Source organism: Notolepis coatsorum (assembly GCF_963971535.1).
Source record: "Notolepis coatsorum genome assembly, chromosome: 14".
NCBI lineage: Eukaryota > Metazoa > Chordata > Actinopteri > Aulopiformes > Paralepididae > Notolepis > Notolepis coatsorum.
In genome coordinates, this window is record NC_140178.1 from 9,539,153 (window position 1) to 9,552,727 (window position 13,575).

The window sequence follows — 13,575 nt, forward strand, 5'->3', positions numbered from 1 at the left end:
TAAGAACAAATTCTTATTTTATTTATTGTCAAAAGTATGCATAATGTTGTGTTAATTCCACGACAAAAGATATGTAATGTTAATTACCTGAAATTATTCCGTTTTTTGGGGGGGGGGAGCCCCGCATATATCGGTATCGGTTGATATCGATATCGGAAATTAAGAGTTGAACAATATCGGTATATCGGATATCGGTAAAAAAAAAAGCCAATATCGAACATCCCTACTGGCAGCATAATTACCTTTTAGTCACCATGCATTATGGTAAATCAGCAGGCATGTCAGAGGATACCCACCAGAGCAGCAAGCACCACCACTCCCACTTTTCCCAAGCCAGAGAGAGGGGGAGGACCGCTCTATACCACCTGACCAGCCTGTTCTCCAAGAGGGGCAAAGGGCAACTGCCCAATGTGAGTCCAGACACTTGTGAATCATCTAACCATATATAGAGTGCGGTCGGCACATTGCGTTGTACCATGTTTGGTTGTTTTCATGGGTGCCATTCTGTGCCCCGAATTGACTTCAACTGAATGCTTACTAAGAAGGACACAAAATGGCCCCTGATAATGGCTATCATGGCGGATAGAGGGTTTTCTCAGTGTTAGTTATTAGTACCATATATTGGATACAATCCTTTGCTTTATTGACAGCTGACTTTAAGCTAAAAGTATATCTATTTTTTATTTTTTTTACCTGTACAGGGGAAATGGGCAAGACACTTAACCCCTGACTGCCCCCGATGAGCAGGTTGGCACCTTGCATGGTGGCCTCCACCGTCGGTGTGTGAATGTGTGAGTGAATGGGTGAACTTGTAAGTCGCTTTGGATAAAAGCGTCAGCTAAATGACTAAATGTAAATGTATTTGTAAATGTAAATAAAGATGACATTTCATTTGAGCTTTCCCCATTGATCAGACAACCTTTGAAACCTTAGTCCGGTGGGGTCTTTGTAGTTGGCCTTTTAGCATTAGAGAGGGTTTGGCTGTCACAGTACTCTCAGGGTTGATGATGAAGGAAGGATAGAGGATGGAGGAAGGTCAGATGATAAAGGAATGATGAAGGAAGGAGACAGGATGAAGGAAAGATGGAAGGATTAGAGGATGAAGGAAGGATAGAGGATTATTATTATTTGTTTATTTAGACGGGACAGAGCATATTAATGGACACTACAAATAAATGCAGTGTAAATACACCGGATTTAGCAAGGATTTTCATCCGCAGTCCCCACACAAAAAACATAAAAACGAAAACGGGCAGGCAGTGAAGCATATCATGCTACGAGACAAGGCATAAAAACATACATACAAAAACAATATAGAGGAGGGAGGATGAATGAAGGATAGAGAATTAAGGAAGGATAGATGATAAAGGAAGGATAGTGGATGAAGGAAGGATAGATGATGAATGATAGAGGATGAGGGATATAGAATGAAGGAATGATAAAGGATAATGGACGGATAGAGGACAGAGAATGAAGGATAGAGGACAGAGAATGAAGGATAGAGGACAGAGAATGAAGGATAGAGGTCAGAGAATGAAGGATATAGAGGACAGAGAATGAAGGATAGAGGACAGAGAATGAAGGATAGAGGACAGAGAATGAAGGATAGATGACAGAGAATGAAGGATAGAGGACAGAGAATGAAGGATAGAGGACAGAGAATGAAGGATATAGAGGACAGAGAATGAAGGATAGAGGACAGAGAATGAAGGATATAGAGGACAGAGAATGAAGGATAGAGGACAGAGAATGAAGGATAGAGGACAGAGAATGACGGATAGAGGACAGAGAATGAAGGATATAGAGGACATATAATGAAATGAAGGATAGAGGACAGATACTGAAGGATAGAGGACAGATACTGAAGGATAGAGGACAGAGAATGAAGGATAGAGGACAGAGAATGATGGATAGAGGACAGATAATGAAATGAAGGATAGAGGACAGAGAATGAAGGATATAGAGGACAGATAATGAAATGAAGGATAGAGGACAGATACTGAAGGATAGAGGACAGATACTGAAGGATAGAGGACAGAGAATGAAGGATAGAGGACAGCCATCAAAAAGTAAGGGAAAGTAATCAGATGACAGGACATTATTGCAGGTAATCAGCGCTATAATGTATTTCCGTCTCGACCCCCCAGTGATGTCCCTGTCCCTTTCATCTTGCAGAGTGCACCCTCTCTTCTGATGTTTTGGGGGTTCATTTGTGACTCATACCCCCTCTCTCTCTCTCTCTCTCTCTCTCGTCTCTCTCTCTTTCTCTCTCGTCTCTCTCTCTCAGGGTCGGAGGGTGTTCCAGAAGCCGTCTCTGCCGGAGTACAAGGTGGCGGCGGCGAAGAGGTCCCGTTTCATCCTGCTGCACTACAGCGTCTCCAAGGCCCTGTGGGACTGGCTCATCCTGCTGGCCACCTTCTACGTGGCCGTCACCGTGCCCTATGACGTCTGCTTCGTCAGCCACCACCACGACGAGGACCGCGACTCCGCCCCCCGCAGCACCGTCAGCAGTGACATCGGAGTGGAGATGCTTTTTATACTAGGTATGGTGCACCTCTTCTTTATTATTTATTCATTATTCATTATTCTTTCTTCTTTCTTTTTTTTATTCTTTATTCATTATTCTTTATTCTTTCTTATTTTTTTTCTTTTTTTCTTCTTTCTTCTTTTTGTTATTCTTTTTTATTCTTTATTCTTTTTTAATCATTTATAATGTATTCGTTATTCTTTATTATTATTATTATTATTATTATTATTATTATTATTATTATTATTATTATTATTATTATTATTATTATTATTATTATTATTATTATTATCATCATCATCATCATCATCATCATCATCATCATCATCATCATCATCATCATCATCATCATCATCATCATCATCATCATCATCATCATCATCATCATCATCATCATCACATCATCATCATCATCATCATCATCATCATCATCATCATCATCGTCGTCGTCGTCGTCGTCGTCGGCGTCGTCGTCGTCGGCGTCGTCGTCGTCGGCGGCGGCGGCGGCGGCGTCATCATCATCATCATCATCATCATCATCATTATTATTATTATTATTATTATTATTATTATTATTATTATTGTTTTCTTTATTATTTGTTCTTTTTTTATTCTTTATTTTTTTTTATTCTTTATTCTTTTATTAAATTTTTATTTTAATCCTCTTTTTCTCCGCCTGATTTTTCTATTTTTCTCCCCATCCCAATTTTTTTGTCGTTATGCCAATCCCCCCCCTCCCCTACCTGGTTGTTGTGCGCATGTTCCTCCTACTGGTCGGTACAAGGGAACCCTGAAGTCCACCACCACCACATGCTTCCTCCGACACATATGGAGACAGCCAGTGGCTCAGTTCTCACCTGGCAGCGAGGACTCTCATTGGTGAAGCGTAAAGCGTGGGTGGGAGGTCACGCTGCCTTCACCATTTCCTGCCTTTCGCTGAGCAGGCGCCCAGACCTGACCTGTAGGCGTCGCTGTCCACAACGCCAGATTACCACCCACGACTTCCCTCTCCCTAACCCAGCCAAACGAGTTAGTATGACGACCGGCCCAAGCCGCAGGGCAATGCTGACTCCGGGAGTCGAGACCGCAGCCTCTTGCATTGGTGACGAGCGCAATCTCCGCTACGCCACCCGACCGCCTATTCTTTATTCTTAATGTCTTTTATTCTTTATCTTTTTTTTTTATCTTGTATTCATTATTCTTTATTCTTATTTCTTTCCGTTATTTATTCTTTTAATTTTTTTATTCTTTATTTATTTATTCTTAATTCTTTATTATTTTATTCTTGTTTGAACCCCTTTCCCCAAGGGGATCTATAAAGGAACATCTTATCCTATCTTTATTCTTTATTTCTTTTTTTAGTATTCTTTATTTGAATCCCCATTTGCAATGTGCTACACTGACAAGATACAGACACACAAACGGACAGACAAACATCGACTGACCCCGTCAGTCTAGACAAACATTGCATAATCAAAGCTCCTGTTGTGCGGTCTCTCTTATTCATTTCTGTTTGAGTGATTTCTTTGAATCGGTATTTGCTTCTGGGCTGTTTGAGGTGTGCAGGTAATGAGTTCCACCGGCATGGTGGCGCCATAAATGCCAGAGTTTTTGAAGTTGGTTTTGGTTTTGAAAGCTTTGGAAGCTGAAGAGGACCCGTGCTGAGGGGTGTGTGATGTGGCTTTAATGACCAGTTTATCATATCTCAAGCCGGCAGGGTCGTCGCCCCTCCCCTCGTCTAGCAGGGAAGTGTGGCGGCACAGCTGTTAGGGGGGACGTCAACTCACTCCCTGTGCCCGTTTTGTCTCGTGACAATTAGGCAAAGTGATGGACCTATTCCTGAGAGAAATCTGCATATTTTTTATCACTCCCTCTTCTACTTAGTGTAGTGTGATTCTTCTCTAATCACTGTAACATTATCGTCCTGGAAATCATTTTAGGGGGAGAACAACACAGCTGATGTGGAGCCCACGTTACAGGCCAGTTTATTAGCATGTCCCAAACTGGGCAATTCATGTTACAGCAGATAATAAGAACTCCAAAAAACACAGTAAACATACATAAACAAGAAGAACATAGACATGTACATGGTCACAATATCAGATAATGATAACAGTTAAATAAGCAACTAAGCTTTTAGCTGCAGGGGTCTCTAAACGTTGGCCGCAAGGCAATAATTGATATCCGGATATACGGGGTGGTACACATTTTGGTGGTGGGGGAGGCAATCCCTTCCTGTGTGTGAAGTGCTTCGATTAAGTGTCTCGAAAAACGCTATATATATCAGGGTATCTGCCGGTTTCAACAAGTTCAATTTAAGACCTTTTTAATACCACTTAGAGCTAAATGTAATACAGATTTCACGACCATACTAGAAAGAAAAGGAAAAAAACATAGCGACACTGAACTGGCAGCTGCACTTATGCGCCAATTAAAATTCTCGCCTGTTCCACACAAGCTCTCGCCAGCTCCCGGTAGCCCGGCAAAAAACAACGACTTGAATGCAAAAACATTCATTCAACATGTAATTTCATTATATAATAAAACATAATGTAATCTATAAGTGGGCTATATCTAGCCTTGACATAGCAAGACATCGGGAAATTGCTATTCAAATTATTGGACAATATATGGACTTAATTTGTGCATCTTACACATTTACAGTGATTTGTGTGATATTGTGAATATGCAATGAATAATGAATTAAAGTGCTTGGGCTAAAAGTGGTCTATATTGTGGTTTTAGTGGTCTAAAAGTGGACATTACAATTTGTTCTTCACATTTGACCCATTCACTCACACATTCACTAGCACACGCGGAGGCGACCATGCAAGGTGCCAACCTGCTCATCGGGAGAAATTAGGGGTTAAGTGTCTCGCTCGAGGACACTTCGACACGCTGCCCGGGAGGAGCGGGAATCGAATAGGGAACCTCTGGATTACCAGGCGACTGCACTACCTCCCGAGCCACCGTCGACCCTGCTTACTGGGGATAGAGAATGCTGAGACTTACATGTACGGCTCCTACAATGATCTTATAATTGGCATCATTCTCCTCCTCTGTTGTTTGTTATCTTGCCCTGACTTTTGAGCCAACTTTAGTTTGAGCCGCTCACGATGTCTCTCCGTCTCTCCAGGCGCCTGTCGCTGTGTATGCTCGCGAGCAAGCGTGTGTGTTGTTGTTGTTGTTGTCCTGTTTTTGCACCTGTCACTGTGTGAGGGAGAGACAGAGACAGATGGAGGCTCGCTTGGAGAACCCGTTTGGCACTGCATCTGTTGTTGTGAACGTATAATGACATTTAAATGTCTACACCCCCCCGACAATAATACAACACCCCTTTTTTCAGATTTATTTTATCTTACATTCGGCACGATTCTGACAGAGCAATGACGCTCATGGGAAACATTATTGAAAACACACAATAACACAGCAGGCGCCACACTTACACAATGACGCTTTAAGTCTTTGTCAGGCTGATTGTGCTTCTGCACTGCTTCCAATGTCGCCATGGACATTGATATCAATCCCTGTCTCCTGAGCCGTTCAGCCAGTGTGTAGTGTGTGATGTGTGCCTTGTGCCAGTGTATGGCAGCCATTGAGCCAGTGTGTAGAGCCCAAGGTTGGGTGCTGCTTCATGATGAATTGAAAATGGGGGACCCTGATATGTAAACAAGACGAAAGTCTTTCTCTGGTCTGCATCCCCTTAACAATTGTGTGTGTAACTTTAGCCGTACTTTATTGTACCCATTCTGCAATCTGTTAATAAAGTTTTCAATCAATCAGTCAATCAAACCGGTGGTGGTGAAGGAGGCAATTTGAGGGGAGCGCTTTGAGTGTCTAGAAAAGAGCTATATAAAATGTAATGATCATTCATTCGTTCATTCATTCATGCAGACATCATCCTGAATTTCCGCACCACCTACGTGAGCCAGTCTGGGCAGGTGGTGTACGACACCCGCTCCATCTTCCTCCACTACTGCACCACCTGGTTTTTTGTGGATCTGATCGCCGCGCTGCCCTTTGACCTGCTCTACGCCTTCAACATCACAGTGGTGAGATATTACCTCTCTCTCTCTCCCTGTGTCTGTTCGTGCATGTGTCTGTGTTTTCTGTGTTTTCTGTGTGTGTGTGTGTGTGTGTGTGTGTGTGTGTTTGTGTGTGTGTGTGTGTGTGTGTGTGTGTGTGTGTGTGTGTGTGTGTGTCAAGTTTCTTTAATAGTTGTCATACAGAAGTACAGAATACTTTTATACAAAATGCTTCTTACTGTTACGCTCCAGAGACTGTGCTAGACAAGTGTGTGTGTGTGTGTGTGTGTGTGTGTGTGTGTGTGTGTGTGTGTGTGTGTGTGTGTGTGTGTGTGTGTGTGTGTGTGTGTGTGTGTGTGTGTGTGTGTGTGTGTGTGTGTGTGTGTGTGTGTGTGTGTGTGTGTGTGTGTGTGTGTGTGTGTGTGTGTGTGTGTGTGTGTGTGTGTGTGTGTGTGTGTGTGTGTGTGTGTGTGTGTGTGTGTGTGTGTGTGTGCGTGCGTGCGGGCGTGTGTGTAGGTGTGCGTGTGCGTGTGTGTGTCTGTGTGTGCAGCCCGATCTAGCTTAAATTTCATAAATAAAGTACTTAAAAAGGAAAAGGAAAAAGGTATATAATGTACGTTATGTTATAGCCTTACATATTATATATATGTATTGTATACGTAATATATGTACTTTTCATATTGGCGAGAGTCCCTCCCCCAAAACAGTGTGATTGGGAGTCAAACTAATAATGCTTGTATACAATACTAACATATTACGTATACAATACATAAATATATTATGTATACAATACATACATATATTACATATACAATACGTAAATATTTTATGTATACAATACGTACATTAAATATATTATACAATACGTAAATAGTTTCCGTATACAATACGTACAGTAAATATATTACGTATACAATACGTAAATATATTACGTATACAATACATACAGTAAATATATTACGTATACAATACGTAAATATATTACGTATACAATACGTAAATATATTACGCATACAATATGTAAATATATTACGTATAAAATACATACATATATTACATATACACAGTAAATATATTACGTATACAATACGTAAATATATTACGCATACAATACGTAAATATATTACGTATACAATACGTAAATATATTACGCATACAATATGTAAATATATTACGTATAAAATACATACATTACGTTATGCCAATTCCCAATCCCCTAACTGGTCGCTGCGCACTTACCCCCCACAGTCGGTCTGGGAGAGTGGAGGCTATCACGTGCTTCCTCCGACACACGTCTAGCCAATCAACCGCTTCTTTTCACCTGGCAGCGCGGACTCTCACTGAGAGGGTGTAACGTGTGGAAGGATCACACTACCCCCCTTAGATCCTATCCGCGCTGAGCAGGCGCCCCGACCGAACTGTAGGAGTCGCTGTTTACAACGACCCGGACCCACCCCGCCAGCTTTTCCCACCCTCTAATACTGCCAATTGTATTAGTGTGAACGGCCAGCCAAGCTGGTGACAACGCCGGGAGCTGGATTCGAACAGGCGAATCCAGCGTCTCCGGCGTTGGTGACGAACGCAATCTCCGCTACGCCACCTGAACGCCCAAGCGGTCTTCTTTCTAAACACCCCGGCCCCCTCCCCCTGTTTTTCTCCCAAACACATATCTCTTCATTCTTCCATCGAAGTGAAATCGTTTTATTTTTTTGTGGCTGCTGCCGATGTTCCACTGGGGCGTAGCAGATTACACCCACTACTCACCGACACAGAGAGCTCAGCTCGTCTCTCTCCCCGCGCTCCCCCGGTGTCCGTCTCGCTCGCAAGACAAACCAACCTCGCCTTTTCCCCATCGCCACGCGGTTGGAATCTTGTCACGTCTGTTCCGTTTACGTTTACGTTCAGTCATTTAGCCGAGGCTTCTATCCAAAGGGACTTTTATTAAGTTCTGCTGCACAACAAGTCAGTGTGAGGGGAAGGGTACAACTCTGGCAGCTCAGGGTCAAACAGTGTTGAAGTTGAGCGCTATACGGTCTTGAGTGCACAGTAGTAGAGAAATATTAGCATAGGTAGTGATATAGGCGAGGCAGATTACTGGGGGCGACAGTGGCTCAGGAGGGAGAGCGGTGGTCGCCTGGTAATCGGAAGGTTCCCCGGGAGCGTGTCGAAGTGTCCTTGAGCAAGACACCAATTGCTCCCGATGAACATTATGTCGAGCCGGCAGGGTCATCACCACCCCCCCCCCCCCCCCCCCCCCCAGGGCCGCTTCCATCAGCTGAGGCGTCGGGTCCCGTCTTCTGTTTTTGATTATGTCCCTGAGAAATCGTCATAAAAAAACAAAACAATGGTACAAATAATGAAAATAATTTTAAAATAAAGGGATCATACATTTTAAAAACTCTGACCTTTTTACTATTATTAATTTATTCATTCAAACCTTTATTTATTCTCGAAAGGACAATTGAGGTCACCCTCATTTTCAATGTCGTCGAGACTTTACAGACATTTCAATGCATACATTGTTTTTTACAATATAATAATAATAAATATTAATAACTATCTATATAGCACTTTTCACACATGGACCGCAGTCCAGAGTGCCCCACAGCAATTAGTATAAAATTAACATAAAATCAGTTTACTGAATAAAAACAATGCATGAATTCCAGACATAAGAATATAAAAGGCAATAAAAGTAGTGCAACGTAAACGTGCATATAAGAATAGGCATAAAATAAGTACAATATTGCTCAAAAAGGCATGTGAACCCCTCCGGAACAGTCAGTCCCCCAAACACCCCACACATCAATCCCCACCACATCCCCATCCAAGACACCCCCCCGATAAAGCACGTCATGACCGAAGGACAACAACACAACCGGCTCCCGATGTGCAGGTTGGCACCTTGCATGGTCACCTCCGCCGTCGGTGTGTGAATGTGTGAGTGAATGTGAGGAACAAATTGTAAAGCGCGGCTTTGGATAAGAGCGCTAGATAAATGCAGTCTGTTTACCATTACTAAAGTGCATGATAGTAGAAGATGGTATACGAAGGTTAGTCGTTTTTCTTTCTGAAATTGATTGAAGAAGTGTGTTTTTAGTCAACGGTGGGATAATTGGGCAGGTTTTGGCTGTCCTAACTGTGGTAGTTTCATCTGTCCTGACTGTGTGGTGGGAAGTTCGTTCCACCCTTGTGGACCGAGGACCGAGAATAGCCTGCTTCGCTGTGATGACCCCCCAGGACCTTGGATATAAGTGGGTCTGAGGCGGCCAGAAGATGCAGAGCGTAAGGTCATAGGGTCTTGAGAGTATGTAGTTAGAAACCATTAGATCGGAGGTGGGAGGGGGGCGTTCCCCTCGCTGCACGGTGTGCCAGGTCAAGAACTTTGAAGCGGATTCGTGCGGCGATTGGAAGCCAGTGCAGCTCTCCGAGAGTTGATTACTGATTAACTGCAGGGAATTGTGATTGGTGATGTAATCCATTTGGATTACACAGACTCCAGTGTAGTGTATTCTGATTACTTTCGATTATTTGGGGTCATTTGCCGTCAACATTCATGGACTATGAAGCAACGAAGATAATTTATTTCGATTAACTTTCATCATGAAATGACTCCAATCTCAGTTGTGTTGTCGTCGTCATCTGACACCCTGATCGACCACTATTTATAATCACATTACGGAAATCCCATCACACGTAATCTGGTACTCTCCAACCCTGCTTCAACCTTCTCCTGCATTTTCACTTAATTTCTTCTTTTTGTGGTTGTTGTTGTTGTTGTTGTTGTTGTATCTACATATACTGTGATCTCACTCACTCACTCACTCACTCACTCACTCACTCACTCACTCACTCACTCACTCACTCACTCACTCACTCACTCACTCACTCACTCACTCACTCACTCACTCACTCACTCATTCAGTAACTCACACTTATCTGTACAATAAAATCTCCCTTACCTACTCTTACTATTTACACTGCCAGCCCGTATGACTTACTACCATAGTGGCTTTACACCTGTAACTGTACATATTAATACTACAACTCTGTACATACATATGATTAGCACTATTACTTAGTAGAACTAATTTATATATTTTATACCCAGTTTAATCACCTGTACATTGTATATTACTATCACACTTTACTGTTACATTTGCACTCTGGTTGGATGCCAAACTTCTTTTCCTTGTACTGTATTTATAATGACAATACATTTGAATCAAATCTAATTAACTGCTCTGCCCCTAGTGGTGGCTCACAGGAAATGCACTTCTCATCTAAAACACAGTGGTTCTCATTCTCGAACATGTTCGTAAGTACCTTTGTAAATATCTTGGTAAAAATGTCGTACCAACAAATTTACAAAAATCCTCCTCCGGATTCCTGAACGCGCGAAACTGTCTCCGTAAGTGGCCAAAATCTTCGCAGCTGGGTTCCCATGAATGAAAAACGTCACTCATTCTTAAACTGCAAAGCGTGTTCTCGTACACCTGAATTTGCATACAGACACACCCCGCCAGCTGGAATCGAACCGGGAATCTTTCGATTATCAGACGACCTCTGGAGCCACGGCAACCCCCTGTCAACACGGCCAGCATGAGGAGGCATCGGTGCATAATGTTCATTGAGACCAGGATGTCTACATGACTCAGTAAATTTACTTCACAGAGGGATGTGTTTGTATTATGACACAAGAACCTCCTTGAGTCAGGACTATAAATGCAAAAACGGATTTGTTAATGATACTGAATGAATGAATGAATGAATGAATGAATGAATGAATGAATGAATGAATGAATGAAAACTTTATTTAACAGATTGCAGAATGGGTACGGCTCAATACAAACATTGTCGTATTTATTATCAGTGTAATTATTTAATTCCACGGATGTCTGTAGTATCGGCAATCCCCAATGACTTGTCCCAGATAAAGCTGTTACAAACACGGGCTCACACACCGGTCTGTCCGACTTACGACTGCCTTTTCGAGGTCGTAAATCCTACATAAAGCCTACAACAAATTTACAATACGAAGCCGTTCGAGAATGCCGAATAAGTACGTAAATTGGAATGAATTCCTTTGGTAACGTTCACGTTTGTCCGTTTGAGAATGAGGACCAGTTAAGCCAGTTAAGGCTGAGACCGATTTATCGATTTATCGATAACTGCGTGAAATCACTTATAAAAAAAAATTATGTGTAATTTTTTTGTATTATTATCTTTCTTTTTTATACTTTATACTATACTAAAATACTAGGTCTTGTGGCATGTTTTAGTTAAAACATCCCCATTTCATGTAAATTCAATTGAATTGCAACTCTGCACTGTGCATTCAATATGCAGTGCACTCCTCCATCACATCCAGAGACCAGCGACTGTAACATGAGAAGGATCACTGTGGTGGTTTTGAATGGGGAAATCTGTAACACTAAAGATCGCGGCAACAACAAAGAATTGCTGCAAAATAAACATAAATGTTTAAATAATAATAAAAAAAACTTTTTTTATATATACTAATAAAAATATCGATATTTATCGATAATTTGGTGCCGATTTATCGATTCTTTCGAATGGCATATCGTCTCAGCCTTAGTCCTTGTTGTATCTTCCTCTGTACCTGATAATAACATGACGCGCTCTATGTTCTTTCCCCATGTTTTCCTCCCCCCTGCGTGGTGGGCACACCCTCGCTTTACCCACAGGCTCTAACAAGTGCATGTTGTATCATGCACTCATACCCTCATACACCTACACACATCCAGGCACACACTCACCAGTACATTTTACTCACAGAAATATGAAGGACCGCAATGGAAATAAGCTGTAAGCTGTATTGTGTTTTTATCCTTTTGATAACGGTGAGCCTTATATGTATACTTGTATATATGTTTCATCATCAATAAAGATCGCTATATATTAGGGATGTTCGATATTGGCTTTTTTACCGATATCCGATATACCGATATTGTCCAACTCTTAATTTCCGATACCGATATCAACCGATATCAACCGATATATGCGAGGTTTTCCCCCCAAAAAACGGAATAATATCAGGTAATTAACATTACATATCTCTTGTCGTTGAATTAACACAACATTATGCATACTTTTGACAATACATAAAATGAGAATTTGTTCGTATACTTGCCGGCCTGGGTAAATAAAGGTTAAATAAATGTAAAAAAAAAAAAGATTATAATAATAATATATATATTTTTTTAAAGCGATACCGATCATTTCCGATATTACATTTTAATGCCAATAATATCGGCCGATAATATCGGTAGGCCGATAATATCGGACATCCCTACTATCTATCTATCTATCTATCTATCTATCTATCTATCTATCTATCTATCTATCTATCTATCTATCTATCTATCTATCTATCTATCTATCTATCTATCTATCTATCTATCTATCTATCTATCCCTGGTGCACCTGTAACCCCCGCTCTCCTCTCTCTCTCTCCCCACCACCAGACCTCTCTGGTCCACCTGTAACCCCGCTCTCCTCTCTCTCTCCCCACCACCAGACCTCTCTGGTCCACCTGTAACCCCGCTCTCCTCTCTCTCCCCACCACCAGACCTCCCTGGTCCACCTGTAACCCCCGCTCTCCTCTCTCCCCACCACCAGACCTCCCTGGTCCACCTGTAACCCCGCTCTCTCCTCTCTCCCCACCACCAGACCTCTCTGGTCCACCTGTAACCCCCGCTCTCCTCTCTCTCCCCACCACCAGACCTCTCTGGTCCACCTGTAACCCCGCTCTCCTCTCTCTCTCCCCACCACCAGACCTCTCCGGTCCACCTGTAACCCCGCTCTCCTCTCTCTCCCCACCACCAGACCTCCCTGGTCCACCTGTAACCCCCGCTCTCCTCTCTCTCTCCACCACCAGACCTCTCTGGTCCACCTGTAACCCCCGCTCTCTCCTCTCTCTCCCCACCACCAGACCTCCCTGGTCCACCTGTAACCCCCGCTCTCCTCTCTCTCTCCCCACCACCAGACCTCTCTGGTCCA

General features: G+C 42.5%; 1 protein-coding gene across 1 annotated transcript in view; it reads left to right on the forward strand.

The window, feature by feature from the left end:
• kcnh4a (potassium voltage-gated channel, subfamily H (eag-related), member 4a) overlaps positions 1–13,575 on the forward strand; it is a gene marked incomplete at both ends in the record, with an annotated part of 58,184 nt that overhangs the window by 7,047 nt on the left and 37,562 nt on the right. Inside the window, 3 exons of the mRNA XM_084328356.1 lie at positions 274–410; positions 2,288–2,543; positions 6,422–6,579. Of these exons, the coding sequence (XP_084184482.1) occupies positions 274–410; positions 2,288–2,543; positions 6,422–6,579 (551 nt within the window). The remainder of the gene's footprint in view (positions 1–273; positions 411–2,287; positions 2,544–6,421; positions 6,580–13,575) is intronic.